Source organism: Scyliorhinus canicula, chromosome 6 (assembly GCF_902713615.1).
Source record: "Scyliorhinus canicula chromosome 6, sScyCan1.1, whole genome shotgun sequence".
Taxonomy (NCBI): domain Eukaryota; kingdom Metazoa; phylum Chordata; class Chondrichthyes; order Carcharhiniformes; family Scyliorhinidae; genus Scyliorhinus; species Scyliorhinus canicula.
In genome coordinates this window covers 200,673,225-200,690,898 of record NC_052151.1, presented here as the reverse complement: position 1 = coordinate 200,690,898, position 17,674 = coordinate 200,673,225, and the positions used below count along the sequence as shown (strand labels likewise).

Below are 17,674 nucleotides of genomic sequence, written 5' to 3'. Positions count from 1 at the left end.
AATGGTTAGGGTGTGGAATGGACTGCCTGCTGTGATAGTGGAGTCGGACACTTTAGGAACTTTCTAGCGGTTATTGGACGGGCACATGGAGCACACCAGAATGACAGGGAGTGGGATAGCTTGATCTTGGTTTCAGACAATGCTCGGCACAACATCGAGGGCCGAAGGGCCTGTTCGGTGCTGTACTGTTCTATGTTCTGCTGCTTCACCGTGGTTACGCGAGGTTGATGACACTCCTCTCTGTCCAGAGACCATCACAACTTTTTGGGGGCCTGGTCATTGAGAGTCTTCATGTTGAGGTCCGTGCAGACACTAACGCTGGTGGTCAATTCGACTGGCCAAACTCCAAGAGCTCGTTGCTGATTCCAACACCCATTTTTCTAGCTCTCTATATCCCTCCTCTAGCCCATGTAGAGAGAGCGAGATGAACCCATGAACTTCACGCGCTCTGGGGCCCAATGACAATCTCCCTGGGGGAGTTCATCGAGGTGGTCCTACTCTGACATCTGTAGCTGAGACATCCCTGATTCCTTCCAGATTGAAACCACCCAACACTTGGCACTCCACTGCATAAGTTGGCTCAGGTCAATTGGCGGCACGGAACTAGAGTGCCGCTGAAATAAAAGAGAAATGCTGTCAAAGATTTTCAACTTGCACTCATCAGCCCACAACTGCAAGAACACCAGATGCTAAATAAAACTGCACGTGAAGAGAATGCTGATCAATTGGCAAGCGGACTCTGATGCGTTCTCTATGGTAACGCCTCAGTCAGAGTCCACTTGCCAATCAATCAGCATTCTCTTCACGTGCAGTGTCAATTGCTGTGACCCGCACATTTGGGATTCTTTGTGGATGTGTTCTGATGAGTGCAAGGCAGAAAGCTTCAGCCGCATGTCTCCGTTTTTTGGCAATATTTTGCTGAGAGTCGCTGACAGGATTTGCATCGCGAGCCTCTTCGTCGAACCTCAAGTCCTGTTTTCGCAATGAACATTTTAGATAGAATTTTTACATAGAATTTACAGTGCAGAAGGCGGCCATTGGGCCCATCGAGTCTGCACCGGCTCCTGGAAAGAGCACCCCACCCAAGGTCAACACCTCCACCCGACCCCCATAACCCCACCCAACACTAAGGGCAATTGTGGACACTAAGGACAATTTATCACGGCCAATCCACCTAACCTGCACATCTTTGGACTGTGGGAGGAAACCGGAGCACCCGGAGGAAACCCACGCGCACACGGGGAGGACGTGCAGACTCCGCACAGACAGTGACCCAAGCCGGGAACCGAACCTGGGACCCTGGAGCTGTGAAGCGATTGTGCTATCCACAATGCTACCGTGCTGCCCAAACTTGTTCAGATATGACTTATCATCACCCCCCCTCCCCCATCAGACAACCAAGATCCTCAGTCTTCTGAGGATGACATGACACCGTGTGGAGTACCTCAGCCCCGTCATTTCTCGCGACAGAGTCAGGGTGCAGGGAGGGGGGGGGGGGTTTGATTTGCCACAGTGTTGTCATGACAGTCAGCCACAATTATGCTCACGCCAAACGTTGAGTCAACCTGACAAAAGATTGTGTACTGGAAACACGCTATCACCACAGACCTGACCAACACATTCCATTGGCACAATCTTCCCCCTCAGAGTTAATTAGGGACAAGGCAATAACTGTTGGTTTAGCCGGTGACGACCGCATCGCACGCACGAATAATTTAAGCCCAAAGTGCCACGGAATAGTAACGCCCCACAGAGGCATTTGATCTGCCCGATGGCGATGCATGAACCTGAAACTACCCTTGAAGGATCGGCAGACCTTCGAGTGGAGGGTGCAGCCAATCTAAACAGCAGTCCCGCAGAACGTCTTCCCAACTGGAGACCAGCCCTCGGCCCACCGTGGGCCCCCCGCGGCCTGTTGCTTACCCGTCCCTCGGGCTGCCCCACCTGTCCTCGGGGGACCAGCGGAATGTTCCGGGGCCAGAAGGACGCCGTTCAAAATTCCGCCGGCTTGGGCGGAACTGGAGGGTCCTACCGGGTGGGAGGGGCGGTAAAATTCCGCCCCGTGGCAACGCACTCGAACGTGCGAGAGCCTAACTTCAGAGGTCAACCAATCAGCCGGTGGCCTGGCTAACTTGCCGGCCGCAGCTTCGACCAAGGGCTTCAGCCCACATTTTGTGCAGTCCGAGCACTGGGGAGGCAGTGGCCTAGTGGTAATTTCACTGGGTTAGTAATCCAGTAATCAATGAGGCTGGGGTTCGAATCCCACCACGGCAGATTGCGAAATATTAATAAATATCTGGAATTAAAAGTCTAATGATGACCATGAAATCATTCCTTCAGGGAAGATAAATCTGGCACCCTTACCTGGTCATCAGTCCTACGTGTGACTCCAGACCCACAGCCGGGTGATTGGCTCCTGACTGCTCCCTGAAATGGCCGAGCAAGACCTCACGGGCAATTAGCGATGGGCAAGAAACGTTCGCTCGGCCATGGGAGGTCGTCTCTGAGGTCCATCCCTCAAAGATACTGCTGAGAATTCTCCACCAGTCCCCGTGTCACCGCCTTCCTCTCCGCAGTCAGTCAGTGGGTGGCACGGTAGCACAGTGGTTAGCACGGTCACTTCACAGCTCCAGGGTCCCAGGTTCAATCCCGGCTCTGGGTCACTGTCCGTGAGGAGTTTGCACATTCTCCCTGTGTTTGCGTGGGTTTCGCCCCCACAACCCAAAGATGTGCAAGGTAGGTGGATTGAACACGCTAAATTGCCCCTTAATTGGAAAAAATTAATTGGGTACTCTAAATTTTAAAAAAAACTGAACGTCCGCTGATGACATTGTGTCGAGCTCCATAATACACGCTTCCAGAAGCCAGCCAGCGTGGCATCATCGGCAGTCTGATTACTTCCCTCACCGCCGTGCCACCACCCCCCCCCCCCCCCCCAAACTTTGTTGCACATACTCCCATCCTTCAAAGAAGCTTATCAATATTTCACAAAATCCCTACGTTGCAGAAGCAGGCCATTCGGCCCATCGAGTCTGCACCAGCCCTCCGAAAGAGAACCCTACCTAGGCCCAATCCCCCACCCTATCCCTTTAAACCCACAATTTAGCACGGCCGATCCACCTGACCTGCCCGACTTTGGACTGTGGGAGGAAACCGGAACACCCGGAGGAAACCCACCCAGACACGGGGAGAAGGTGCAGACTCCGCACAGACACCCTAGTCTCTGGCGCTGTGAGGCGGCCCTACTCGCCGCTGTGCCACCCAAAGGCTATCTCTGTGTTGCTGCCATGAGGTGAGGCAGTTTATGTGTTGCTGAAACATGAGGCTTGTCGAAGTTTTTCATCTTGCACTTATCAGGACACTTCGCAAGGATACGAGTATAAGTGGGGGGGGAACAGTAATTTCTACTACATGTTGATGGTTTGCATTTGTTTAACGTGAAGTGCCTCTTTCCCCCTTCAGGGAGTGCATCATCACTCCACGTGATGTTCTGGAAGACCTTATCACCCGTTCTCAACCCATGTCTCGGTCACCCTTCAGCTCAAGTTGGTCACTCACTCACAATTCTACGCACTCGACTTGGACACTTCCATTGAATGGGTTACAGCAGCTGGCACCAAGACTGCCCCAGTCTCCAAGGTGACATCCCGAGGGGCGCTGTCCTCCAGGTATGCAATGGGCCTTGTCCCGGCTTTCATACAGATTGACCCTGCACCCCCCCCCCCCCCCCCCCCCCCCCCCCCCCCCCCCGGGGGCATTCTGCTCTGTCAGGTGGCAGGGCTGCTTCAGCAACGGCGTTGCCATTTGATTTGGGAGAGTGAAGAACCCCAGAGAAGGGAGTGTAAGAGATGAGATGGACGAGTTCCCCCTACATCACCAACACATGAAGGCTCGGTCACATCTTTGGCCATTCCCGTGGCCACTGCAGGATTCAACTTGCGACTTCATTCTGAGGGCCGAAGACACGGAGAGACCAGTTCACCGCTATTCAGGTCCCTCCGGTTCGACAACACAGCTCCAGAAGGTCGACAGGGGCTTTGTCAGGTCAATCGCTCGCACAGGCAGAAGTCCAAGGCCTCCCTAGGTGTGTGGCCAAGTTAATCTCTCTCCATGTAGAATGACCTGGAATCAATTGCAGCAAGCCGCAGGCCCACCGATGCTACCCGGAGACCCCCCGTGGACAACAGCGGGTGAAATATTTTCAAATTCAAATAACCCATCGAGTCAAGAGGTCAGAACGGCACACGGTCCTTTCCTTCTGCTCTGTGATCTGCTCCTCGTGCGGCAATGGTCCCAACGTCCGCCGTGAACTCTGGCCCATTCCTACGAAGCCAGACTATAAAGCTGAGCTATCTACGCCACCCACGGCTCCAGCGGCGTCAGGCATCAGGAAGGTCAGCTATGGTCTTTAAGCTCTTGGTCTTTAAGGTCTTTAAACTCAGGGTCGCGACCCGCGCCGAACAGCTTCTACCGGCTTTCACATGGAGAATTGCAGCATCTGCTGCCAATTTTTAAATGCAGCTACAGATTAGGCTGCTGGAGTCTTCCGGCCAGAGGCGGCAGCAGAGAGTAGTTCATGTGAATTGACGTGAAGCATTGTCCAGGGACGTGCTGTGGGCGTCAAAGACGGGAGCAGAGCTGCTTTGATTTTGCAGCTGCTGGCGAGCATGGCAACTGAACTACGAAGATCAATGTTTTCTTTTAAACTACGAGACGGCCAGAGACGCAAACCAACTGTTTACCTATTGGACAGGATCTCAGAACAGAATCTGCTGGTGAGAGCTGCTCAGGAGAGTTCAGGGTAGGTCAGAGCAATGCTGGTGTTAGCTCTGTACAGAGCTCCAGGCCCTCTGGCTAACAGCCCTTAAAAAAGAAACGTAACTCGCAACAAAGAAATATAGAGATGATTTCGTGAGGTATGGTTTTGTCAATTGGGACAATGCCAATAAAGAGGCAAAGCCCATGGCGGGATTTTCCATCCCGCTGCACTCGTTTTCCATTGTGGGCACCCCCGCCATTGGGAAATCCGCGGTTGAGAGTGCCCTGCTGGCGAAGTGGAGGATCCCGTTGACAGAGAATCCAGCCCCGTGTGTGTTATATGCACGGAAGTACTGGCAAATGAGAGGGGATGTTTCCAATTTTGAAAAAGCGGTGGGTGAAAATTTCCTTTTCAGCTTGAGACCCCAGAGTCAGTTATTTACTTCCAGCTGACTCTAAATGAAAAGGCTATGCTGCTGTAGCTGACCTGTGATCTCACATTAAAAACACACCAAACATCCTCGAAGCTGACAGCATTCTTGTATAGCATCTCCCAGGAGTATCCAGTGCTGAGTAAAACAAGCATTTTGTTGCTATTGGTCTTCATGACGACCGAAATGTGTGAGGTTGGATTTTCTGTTTTCATAAAGATGAAGACGGCACAAACTAACCGGCTGAAGTCTGCATCCGATCTGCGCATTGCCCTCTCCTTCTGTGAACCTGATTGGAGTGAGTTTGAGGTCAAAGCAGACTCCCCTTTCGCATTAAAAGATAAGCGAACATGGCGTGTGTCGCGAATGTCGGTCACCATGGATCGCAATGGTCGGTCAGCGTGGGTCGCAAAGGGGTCAATCAGCTTGGGTTACAAAGGTCAGTCAGGGTGGGTCGCAAATGTCGGTCGGCGTGGGTCGCAAAGGTCGGTCAGCGTGGGTCACAAAGGTCAGTCAGCGTGGGTCGCAAAGGTGGGTCGCAAAGGTCGGTCAGCGTGGGTTGCAAAGGACAGTCAGCGTGGGTCGCAAAGGTCGGTCAGCGTGGGTCGCAAAGGTCGGTCAGCGTGGGTCGCAAAGGTGGGTCAGCGTGGGTCGCAAAGGTCGGTCAGCGTGGGTCACAAAGGACAGTCAGCGTGGGTCGCAAAGGTCAGTCAGCGTGGGTCGCAAAGGACAGTCAGCGTAGGTCGCAAAGGACAGTCAGCGTGGGTCGCAAAGGTCAGTCAGCGTGGGTCGCAAAGGACAGTCAGCGTAGGTCGCAAAGGACAGTCAGCGTGGGTCGCAAAGGTCAGTCAGCGTGGGTCGCAAAGGTCGGTCAGCGTGGGTTGCAAAGGTCGGTCAGCGTGGGTTGCAAAGGTCGGTCAGCGTGGGTTGCAAAGGTGGGTCAGCGTGGGTCGCAAAGGTCGGTCAGCGTGGGTCGCAAAGGACAGTCAGCGTGGGTCACAAAGGTCAGTCAGCGTGGGTCGCAAAGGTCGGTCAGCGTGGGTCGCAAAGGTCGGTCAGCGTGGGTCGCAAAGGACAGTCAGCGTAGGTCGCAAAGGACTCTGCGTGGGTCGCAAAGGTCGGTCAGCGTGGGTCGCAAAGGTCGGTCAGCGTGGGTCGCAAAGGTCGGTCAGCATGGGTCGCAAAGGTCGGTCAGCGTGGGTCGCAAAGGTCAGTCACCATGCATTCCGAAGGTCGGCCAGTTGTCAAAAGCAGGTCCTGGGAAAAAAAGTTTGAAAAACCCTGAACTAGGGGGTCAACCATGCAAACCCCTGAGATGAAACCCGTGACCCTGTCTCCGTCACTACCATCAGGATGGAACCCCCCCCCAACCCCGATGTGGAGACACCGAGACGTGATCCAGGACCACCTCCTTCAGGTCACACTCCAGTCCTGCAGCCCCCCGTCCAGGCTCCTGATCCCACAGCACCAGCCTTCTGTTCCCCCACCAGCCAGCTGCCTGGGCAGTCCCCTGTTTCCTCAGCAGCTTGTGTTAAGACACTTCGATCACCAGAATTCATACTTCCGGACTTACCCTGGCATTCGGCTGCTGAATAAACCCCAGTGGTGACCAGGTAGTTCTACCCTGTGACATGCATGCGTGTGCCAAGCTTACCCGTCACTTGTTTGCGATTCCTAGGCATGTGCTGCCATTCACAAAAAAGTTTTTAAAAATAAATTTAGAGTACCCAATTAATATTGTTCCATTCAGCGTGGCCAATCCACCTAACCTGCACATCTTTGGGTTGTGGGGGCGAAACCCACGCAGACACGGGGAGAATGTGCAAACTCCACACGGACAGTGACCCAGAGCCGGGATCGAACCTGGGACCTCGGCGCCGTGAGGCAGCGGTGCTAACCACTGCGCCACCGGGCTGCCCCCACAAAGACAGTTTTTTTTTGTTTCTTACGTTAATAATATCGCTTTTCACAGCCACATGGAGAGATTGGGCATGGCTAGGGTTGATTTCCTTAGAAAAGAGGAAGCTCAGGGGGCGACCGAATTGAGGTGAACAAAATTGTGAGTGGCCCAGACAGGGGAGGGCAGCGATATCGTGCTAATGTCGTTGGAGTAGTAATCCAGAGAGCCAGAGCAATACTCTGGGGATCCGGGTTCGGATTCCACCACAGCAGACAGTGAAATCTGAGTCCAATAAATATCTGGGCCGGGATTCTCCCCTACCCGGCGGGGCGGGAGGTCCCGGCTTACCGGTGTGGCGGGAACCACTCCGGAGTCGGGCCTCCCCAAAGTTGCGGAATTCTCTGCACCTTGAGGGGTTAGGACCGCGCCCGAGTGGTTGGCGCCCCGCCGACCGACAGGAACGGCCTTTGGCACCCCGCTGACCGGCGTCGGGGCTGGCCGGTCGGCGTGAGTCCGCGCATGCGCCGGTGCGTCAGCGGCCGCTGATGTCACCACCGGCGCATGCGTGTTGGAGGGGGTCTCTTCCGCCTCCGCCATGGTGGAGGCCGTGGCGGCGGCGGAAGAAAAAGAGTGCCCCCACAGCACAGGCCCGCCCGCCGATCGGTGTGCCCCGATCGCGGGCCAGGCCACCCCCCCTCCCCGGGGTCAGACCGCCCCGCGCCCCACCCCCAGGACCCCGGGGGCCCGCTCGCGCCGCCAATCCCGCCGGCGCCAGAGGTGGTTTAAGCCACGTCGGCGGGATCGGCCTGTCAGCGGCGGGACTTCGGCCCATCGCGGGCTGGAGAATCGCCGCGGGGAGCCCGCCGACCGGCGCGGCCCGATTCCCGCCCCGCCGATTCCCGGGTGGCGGAGAATTCCGGCCAAGGCGGGGGCGGGATTGATGCTGGCCTCGGGCGATTCACCGACCCTGCGGGGGGGGGGGGGGGGGGGGGGGGGTAGGAGAATTCCGCCCACTGGATTTAAAAGTCTAACGGGGACCATGAAACCATTGTCGATTGTGGTTAAAAACCCATCTGGTTCGCTCGTGTCCTTTAGGGAAGGGAATCTGCCGTCCTTACCTGGTCTGACCTACATGTGACTCCAGACCCACAGCAATGTGGTTGACTCTCAGCTGCCCCCTGCAAGTGGGTTAGCAACCCACTCAGTTCAAGGGCAATTAGGGATGGGCAATAAATAACGGCCCAGCCAGTGTCACTCACATCCCATGAAGGAATGAAATAGATGGGGTAAACGGGTAAGACATGTTTCCCCTCGCGGAGGCATCAATTAGCAGGTAGAAGGATTGGAGGGGACATGAGGAATACACTGCATAAATTGATGGCTGAAAAAGTCAACTCATGGAAAAGGTACCTGGATCTGTGCTGGAAATGGGATTACAATGAGCTGTCTCTATTCTGGCCTCATTCCGCTGTTGCATTTCTTATTTTCTATCAATCTAGAGTACCCAATTCATTTCTTTTCCCCGTTAAGGGACAATTTAGCGCGGCCAATCCACTTACCCGGCACACCTTTGGGTTGTGGGGGCGAAACCCACGCAGATACGGGGAGAATGTGCAAACTCCACACGGACAATGACCCGGGGCCGGGATCGAACCCGGGGCCTCGGCGCCGTGAGGCAGCAGTGCTAACCACTGCGCCACCGTGCTGCCCGCGCTGTCACACTTTTAGGGTCCTATGGAGGAGGCAGTTTATAGTGTTCCAGAACAAATCGATCAAACCAAATTAAACAAATTGCAGGACAAACGAAAAGTTAGTAACCCACCCCCCCGAAGGGGCTGGTTTAGCACACTGGGCTAAATCGCTGGCTTTGAAAGCAGATCGAGGCAGGCCAGCAGCACGGGTTCGATTCCCGTACCAGCCTCCCCGAACAGGCGCCGGAATGTGGCGACTAGGGGCTTTTCACAGTAACTTCATCTGAAGCCCACTCGTGCCAATAAGCGATTTTCATTTCATTTCAAAGGAAACGGCAAGGACCGGAAACAAAAGAAAGGAAGCTTAAAGAAATGTCAAATCAAAACGCGACAAGAGGGGGTCCAATAAAAGACGGCAGTCCCCACGCTGTGGACCCAGCGTGGAAAGCGACCACCCTGCCGGCAGACAGCGCATTCGCCCTCCACAGGGGCACCCGGCCGTGAATATTGCCGTGGAAGATGGGCAGAGTCGGGCTGGATGACCCCCTCCCCACTCCCCGATCGGACGCCGTGTCTGGAGCTGTGCGAGGACAGGTTTGACCAGGCGAAGGAGCAGGTTCACAAGGAGGTCCTCCTCTTCCCCGCCCCTCTCTGCACCGGGTGACCATGTTGTTTGTATACCGCCATCTTGGTTGTTTTTTGGAGGGGTGGATGGGATTAGTTAACACACAATGGGTATGTGGCCTCCCGGCGAGAGAGAGAGAGGGAGGGAGAGAAAGAGGCCTCGCCGCTATCGGTGATCGGCCTCTGGTGACAGGGAGCCTGGGGGTTCCCTCGAGGGTGCGGACAGCTTGTCCTATTGTGTAGTCCTGTTCATTTGCTCACCGCGTCACAAAGTTCAACATTTTCACCTCAACGCTGTACGTGTTGTGCTCTTGTGTGGGTGCCAATGTGAAAATCAACACACTGGCACACGGAGTTCCTGTGATGGGGAATGCATTCGCTGGAAAGTTGCTGAAAGCGGATGCAACAGTGACTTTCAAAAGGGCAGGTGGATGAATACATTTTGCAGGATTAAGGGACTGAAGGGACAGGGAGGTGGGACTAATCGGAAGCATGGCGTCTAGTGGGACGTTTGTATTAGAATCGAGTGGAAGGGTAGCACAGTTGCCTCACAGCTCCAGGGTCCCAGGTTCGATTCCCGGCTGGGTCACTGTCTGTGTGGAGTCTGCACGTTCTCCCCGTGTGTGCGTGGGTTTCCTCCGGGTGCTCCGGTTTCCTCCCACAGTCCAGAGATAGACATAGAACATAGAACAGTACAGCACAGAACAGGCCCTTCGGCCCTCGATGTTGTGCCGAGCAATGATCACCCTACTCAAACCCACGTATCCACCCTATACCCGTAACCCAACAACTCCCCCCCCTTAACCTTACTATTAGGACACTACGGGCAATTTAGCATGGCCAATCCACCTAACCTGGACATCTTTGGACTGTGGGAGGAAACCGGAGCACCCGGAGGAAACCCACGCACACACGGGGAGGACGTGCAGACTCCGCACAGACAGTGACCCAGCCGGGAATCGAACCTGGGACCCTGGAGCTGTGAAGCATTTATGCTAACCACCATGCTACCGTGCCGCCTAACGATGTTCAGGTTAGGTGGATTGGCCATGATAAATTGCCCTTAGTGTATTAAAAAAATGGTTAAGTGGGGTTCCGGGGATGGGGTGGAGGTGTGGGCTTAGGTAGGGTGCTCTTTTCAAGGGCCGGTGCAACCTTGATGGGCCGAATGGCCTCCTTCTGCACTGTAAATTCTATGATTCGATGATATTGCATTTGAATGGAGTGGAGCGATGGTTGTATTTGAATTGTGACCCAATCTAAAAGAAGAACAGGGCTGTGATGCCTACCCATGACGGTCAGCAAGGTCTCCTTCTCGAAGTTGCCCGACGGGAACGTGACGATCGAGCAGCGGTAACGCCCGCCATCGGCGGATATCACATCCCGGATGACCAGCGAGGCATTGGGGTCGGAGGCCGTGACCTGGAAGCATGCTCGATGCCCGTAGAAGTCGTGAGTGCGGATGCCATGGTCCTTGCTTCGGACGGCTACCATCTGAGGTCCCATATCAGTCATCTTGTCCCAGGTCACCTGCGTCACCTTTCCATTGCCCAGAAAACGGCACGGCAGTGTGATGTCCCGGCCCAAAACTGCCTCAATCATTGGCTCCAATAAAACTTCAGAACAGGAGGCACCTGGGAAAGAGAGAGACAGAGGGCGGGGTGGGGGGGGAGAGAAAGAGAGGAGAAAGAAATAGAGAGGAAGGAGAATAGATAGAAGCAGACGGGAGACAAGGAGATACGCAGAGTGGAATAGAGAGGAGGAAGAGGATGAGAGTGAGAGGTTGAGAGAACGGAGAGAGGGAGCAATAAGGAGAGGGAGAGAGAGGCAGGAAGAGAAAGAAAGGGAGACAGAGAGAGACGGGTACGGCAGAGAGAGACAGAGAGTCACATCAAAATAGGAGGAAGGGTGAGTGAGAAAAAGAGGAACAGAGAGGCAGACAATGACAGGGAGACAAAGAAGTTGAGATAGGGAGGAGGGGGGGTGAAGGGAGAGTGTGACAGAGATAAAGAGAGAGCAGGAGATGGAGAGAGATGGGGGTGGAGACAGAAAGAAGGGTGTTTACTCCTTTCACACTGTGGCCTTTCACTCTCTACCCTCTGGCATTCCGATCTGGGAACAACAATCTGAGGGTGTGTCTACAGCTCAACGCAAAGTGATACTGGAGACGTGAATATACCTGTCAGTTAACTAACAGGGAAACTGCATTGTTATTTCAAGGAGTGGAATCCAGCCCTTTCGAGTTTCAACTCTCGCAGGCCGCCACAAATAATATATCACGTGTCGGAGGAAAAAGATTACGTGCAGACTGTAAGACACTGCAGATCGGAAATCTTAATTAACTTCAACTGGAAATTCAGCACTCGAGGGATACTCTGCTCAGACACAAATCTCACTCTCTACACAAAGATAAAGCTCCCTCTCCACTCTCCCCATCAAACACTCCCAGGACAGGTACAGCACGGGGTTAGATACAGAGTAAAGCTCCCTCTACACTGTCCCCATCAAACACTCCCAGGACAGGTACAGCACGGGGTTAGATACAGAGTAAAGCTCCCTCTACACTGTCCCCATCAAACACTCCCAGGACAGGTACAGGACGGGTTGAGATACAGGGTAAAGCTCCCTCTGCACTGTCCCCATCAAACACTCCCAGGACAGGTACAGCACGGGGTTAGATACAGATTAAAACTCCCTCTACACTGTCCCCATCAAACACTCCCAGGACAGGTACAGCACGGAGTTAGATACTGAGTAAAGCTCCCTCTACACTGTCCCCATCAAACACTCCCGGGACAGGTACAGCATGGGGTTACATACAGAGTAAAGCTACCTCTACACTGGCCACATCAAATAGTCCCAGGACAGGTACAGCACGGGGTTAGATACAGAATAAAGCTCCCAATACACTGTCCCCATCAAACACTCCCAGGACAGGTACAGCATGGGGTTAGATACAGATTAAAGCTCCCTTTACACTGTCCCCATCAAACACTCCCAGGACAGGTACAGGACGGGGTTAGATACAGAATAAGGCTCACTCTACACTGTCCCCATCAAACACACCCAGGACAGGTACAGCACGGGGTTAGATACGGAGTAAAGTTCCCTCTACACTGTCCAAATCAAACACTCCCTGGACAGGTACAGCAAGGGGTTAGATACGGAGTAAAGCTCCCTCTACACTGTCCCCATCAAACACTCCCAGGACAGGTACAGCACGGGGTTAGATACAGAGTAAAGCTCCCTTTACACTGTCCCCATCAAACACTCCCAGGACAGGTACAGCACGGGTTGAGATACAGGGTAAAGCTCCCTCTGCACTGTCCCCATCAAACACTCCCAGGACAGGGATAGTACGGGGTTAGATACAGAGTAAAGCTCACTCTATACTGTCCCCATCAAACACTTCCAGGACAGGTACCGAATGGGGTTAGAAACAGAATAAAGCTCCCTCTACACTGTCCCCATTAAACACTCGCAGTACAGGTACAGCACGGGGTTAGATACAGAGTAAAGCTCCCTCTACACTGTCCCCATCAAACACTCCCAGGACAGGTACAGCACGGGGTTAGATACAGAGTAAAGCTCCCTCTACACTGTCCCCATCAAACACTCCCAGGACAGGTACAGCACGGGGTTAGATACAGAGTAAGCTCCCCTTACACCGTCCCCATCAAACACTCCCAGGACAGGTACAGCACGGGGTTAGTTGTAGGTTAGGTTTCCCTTTATCAACAGATTAGGCTGCTGTGAAATTATTTGAGGAAGTGGTTTGGTTTTAATCCAGCTGGCTGCCAAGTGTTGGGCGGGTGGCAGCGGCACCTGTAACACAACAACTGTATTTACTCAGTAATAACCTGGCAGGAAATTGTGACTCGGGACTGAGTCACCAACGCCATCTGACTGGATGGACCAATTTGTTGTCTGATTATTTTCCTTCCCTGTTGCATTGACATGCAGAATTGTTAATGGGACAGAGTGAAGGCAGGTTGACTCTTGTACCTATTGCTTGCTGTACCTGTCCTGGGAGTGTTTGATGGGGACAGTGTAGAGGGAGCTTTACTCTGTATCTAACCCCGTGCTGTACCTGTCCTGGGAGTGTTTGATGGGGACAGTGTAGAGGGAGCTTTACTCTGTATCTAACCCCGTGCTGTACCTGTCCTGGGAGTGTTTGATGGGGACAGTGTAGAGGGAGCTTTACTCTGTATCTAACCCCGTGCTGTACCTGTCCTGGGAGTGTTTGATGGGGACAGTGTAGAGGGAGCTTTACTCTGTATCTAACCCCGTGCTGTACCTGTCCTGGGAGTGTTTGATGGGGACAGTGTAGAGGGAGCTTTACTCTGTATCTAACCCCGTGCTGTACCTGTCCTGGGAGTGTTTGATGGGGACAGTGTAGAGGGAGCTTTACTCTGTATCTAACCCCGTGCTGTACCTGTCCTGGGAGTGTTTGATGGGGACAGTGTAGAGGGAGCTTTACTCTGTATCTAACCCCGTGCTGTACCTGTCCTGGGAGTGTTTGATGGGGACAGTGTAGAGGGAGCTTTACTCTGTATCTAACCCCGTGCTGTACCTGTCCTGGGAGTGTTGATGGGGACAGTGTAGAGGGAGCTTTACTCTGTATCTAACCCCGTGCTGTACCTGTCCTGGGAGTGTTTGATGGGGACAGTGTAGAGGGAGCTTTACTCTGTATCTAACCCCGTGCTGTACCTGTCCTGGGAATGTTTGATGGGGACAGTGTAGAGGGAGCTTTACTCTGTATCTAACCCCGTGCTGTACCTGTCCTGGGAGTGTTTGATGGGGACAGTGTAGAGGGAGCTTTACTCTGTATCTAACCCCGGGCTGTACCTGTCCTGGGAGTGTTTGATGGGGACAGTGTAGAGGGAGCTTTACTCTGTATCTAACCCCGTGCTGTACCTGTCCTGGGAGTGTTTGATGGGGACAGTGTAGAGGGAGCTTTACTCTGTATCTAACCCCGTGCTGTACCTGTCCTGGGAGTGTTGATGGGGACAGTGTAGAGGGAGCTTTACTCTGTATCTAATCCCCGTGCTGTACCTGTCCTGGGAGTGTTTGATGGGGACAGTGTAGAGGGAGCTTTACTCTGTATCTAACCCCGTGCTGTACCTGTCCTGGGAGTGTTTGATGGGGACAGTGTAGAGGGAGCTTTACTCTGTATCTAACCCCGTGCTGTACCTGTCCTGGGAGTGTTTGATGGGGACAGTGTAGAGGGAGCTTTACTCTGTATCTAACCCCGTGCTGTACCTGTCCTGGGAGTGTTTGATGGGGACAGTGTAGAGGGAGCTTTACTCTGTATCTAACCCCGTGCTGTACCTGTCCTGGGAGTGTTTGATGGGGACAGTGTAGAGGGAGCTTTACTCTGTATCTAACCCCGTGCTGTACCTGTCCTGGGAGTGTTTGATGGGGACAGTGTAGAGGGAGCTTTACTCTGTATCTAACCCCGTGCTGTACCTGTCCTGGGAGTGTTTGATGGGGACAGTGTAGAGGGAGCTTTACTCTGTATCTAACCCCGTGCTGTACCTGTCCTGGGAGTGTTTGATGGGGACAGTGTAGAGGGAGCTTTACTCTGTATCTAACCCCGTGCTGTACCTGTCCTGGGAGTGTTTGATGGGGACAGTGTAGAGGGAGCTTTACTCTGTATCTAACCCCGTGCTGTACCTGTCCTGGGAGTGTTTGATGGGGACAGTGTAGAGGGAGCTTTACTCTGTATCTAACCCCGTGCTGTACCTGTCCTGGGAGTGTTTGATGGGGACAGTGTAGAGGGAGCTTTACTCTGTATCTAACCCCGTGCTGTACCTGTCCTGGGAGTGTTTGATGGGGACAGTGTAGAGGGAGCTTTACTCTGTATCTAACCCCGTGCTGTACCTGTCCTGGGAGTGTTTGATGGGGACAGTGTAGAGGGAGCTTTACTCTGTATCTAACCCCGTGCTGTACCTGTCCTGGGAGTGTTTGATGGGGACAGTGTAGAGGGAGCTTTACTCTGTATCTAACCCCGTGCTGTACCTGTCCTGGGAGTGTTTGATGGGGACAGTGTAGAGGGAGCTTTACTCTGTATCTAACCCCGTGCTGTACCTGTCCTGGGAGTGTTTGATGGGGACAGTGTAGAGGGAGCTTTACTCTGTATCTAACCCCGTGCTGTACCTGTCCTGGGAGTGTTTGATGGGGACAGTGTAGAGGGAGCTTTACTCTGTATCTAACCCCGTGCTGTACCTGTCCTGGGAGTGTTTGATGGGGACAGTGTAGAGGGAGCTTTACTCTGTATCTAACCCCGTGCTGTACCTGTCCTGGGAGTGTTTGATGGGGACAGTGTAGAGGGAGCTTTACTCTGTATCTAACCCCGTGCTGTACCTGTCCTGGGAGTGTTTGATGGGGACAGTGTAGAGGGAGCTTTACTCTGTATCTAACCCTGTGCTGTACCTGTCCTGGGAGTGTTTGATGGGGACAGTGTAGAGGGAGCTTTACTCTGTATCTAACCCCGTGCTGTACCTGTCCTGGGAGTGTTTGATGGGGACAGTGTAGAGGGAGCTTTACTCTGTATCTAACCCCGTGCTGTACCTGTCCTGGGAGTGTTTGATGGGGACAGTGTAGAGGGAGCTTTACTCTGTATCTAACCCCGTGCTGTACCTGTCCTGGGAGTGTTTGATGGGGACAGTGTAGAGGGAGCTTTACTCTGTATCTAACCCCGTGCTGTACCTGTCCTGGGAGTGTTTGATGGGGACAGTGTAGAGGGAGCTTTACTCTGTATCTAACCCCGTGCTGTACCTGTCCTGGGAGTGTTTGATGGGGACAGTGTAGAGGGAGCTTTACTCTGTATCTAACCCCGTGCTGTACCTGTCCTGGGAGTGTTTGATGGGGACAGTGTAGAGGGAGCTTTACTCTGTATCTAACCCCGTGCTGTACCTGTCCTGGGAGTGTTTGATGGGGACAGTGTAGAGGGAGCTTTACTCTGTATCTAACCCCGTGCTGTACCTGTCCTGGGAGTGTTTGATGGGGACAGTGTAGAGGGAGCTTTACTCTGTATCTAACCCCGTGCTGTACCTGTCCTGGGAGTGTTTGATGGGGACAGTGTAGAGGGAGCTTTACTCTGTATCTAACCCCGTGCTGTACCTGTCCTGGGAGTGTTTGATGGGGACAGTGTAGAGGGAGCTTTACTCTGTATCTAACCCCGTGCTGTACCTGTCCTGGGAGTGTTTGATGGGGACAGTGTAGAGGGAGCTTTACTCTGTATCTAACCCCGTGCTGTACCTGTCCTGGGAGTGTTTGATGGGGACAGTGTAGAGGGAGCTTTACTCTGTATCTAACCCCGTGCTGTACCTGTCCTGGGAGTGTTTGATGGGGACAGTGTAGAGGGAGCTTTACTCTGTATCTAACCCCGTGCTGTACCTGTCCTGGGAGTGTTTGATGGGGACAGTGTAGAGGGAGCTTTACTCTGTATCTAACCCCGTGCTGTACCTGTCCTGGGAGTGTTTGATGGGGACAGTGTAGAGGGAGCTTTACTCTGTATCTAACCCCGTGCTGTACCTGTCCTGGGAGTGTTTGATGGGGACAGTGTAGAGGGAGCTTTACTCTGTATCTAACCCCGTGCTGTACCTGTCCTGGGAGTGTTTGATGGGGACAGTGTAGAGGGAGCTTTACTCTGTATCTAACCCCGTGCTGTACCTGTCCTGGGAGTGTTTGATGGGGACAGTGTAGAGGGAGCTTTACTCTGTATCTAACCCCGTGCTGTACCTGTCCTGGGAGTGTTTGATGGGGACAGTGTAGAGGGAGCTTTACTCTGTATCTAACCCCGTGCTGTACCTGTCCTGGGAGTGTTTGATGGGGACAGTGTAGAGGGAGCTTTACTCTGTATCTAACCCCGTGCTGTACCTGTCCTGGGAGTGTTGATGGGGACAGTGTAGAGGGAGCTTTACTCTGTATCTAACCCCGTGCTGTACCTGTCCTGGGAGTGTTTGATGGGGAGAGTGTAGAGGGAGCTTTACTCTGTATCTAACCCCGTGCTGTACCTATCCTGGGAGTGTTTGATGGGGACAGTGTAGAGGGAGCTTTACTCTGTATCTAACCCCGTGCTGTACCTGTCCTGGGAGTGTTTGATGGGGACAGTGTAGAGGGAGCTTTACTCTGTATCTAACCCCGTGCTGTACCTGTCCTGGGAGTGTTTGATGGGGACAGTGTAGAGGGAGCTTTACTCTGTATCTAACCCCGTGCTGTACCTGTCCTGGGAGTGTTTGATGGGGACAGTGTAGAGGGAGCTT

The 17,674-nt window shown here is 53.5% G+C and overlaps 1 protein-coding gene across 1 annotated transcript in view; it reads right to left on the bottom strand.

The window, feature by feature from the left end:
* Window positions 1–17,674, bottom strand: part of LOC119967790 (nectin-4-like) — an 84,032-nt gene that overhangs the window by 24,023 nt on the left and 42,335 nt on the right. Inside the window, exon 2 of the mRNA XM_038800789.1 lies at window positions 10,694–11,038. Coding sequence (XP_038656717.1) covers window positions 10,694–11,038 — 345 coding nt within the window. The remainder of the gene's footprint in view (window positions 1–10,693; window positions 11,039–17,674) is intronic.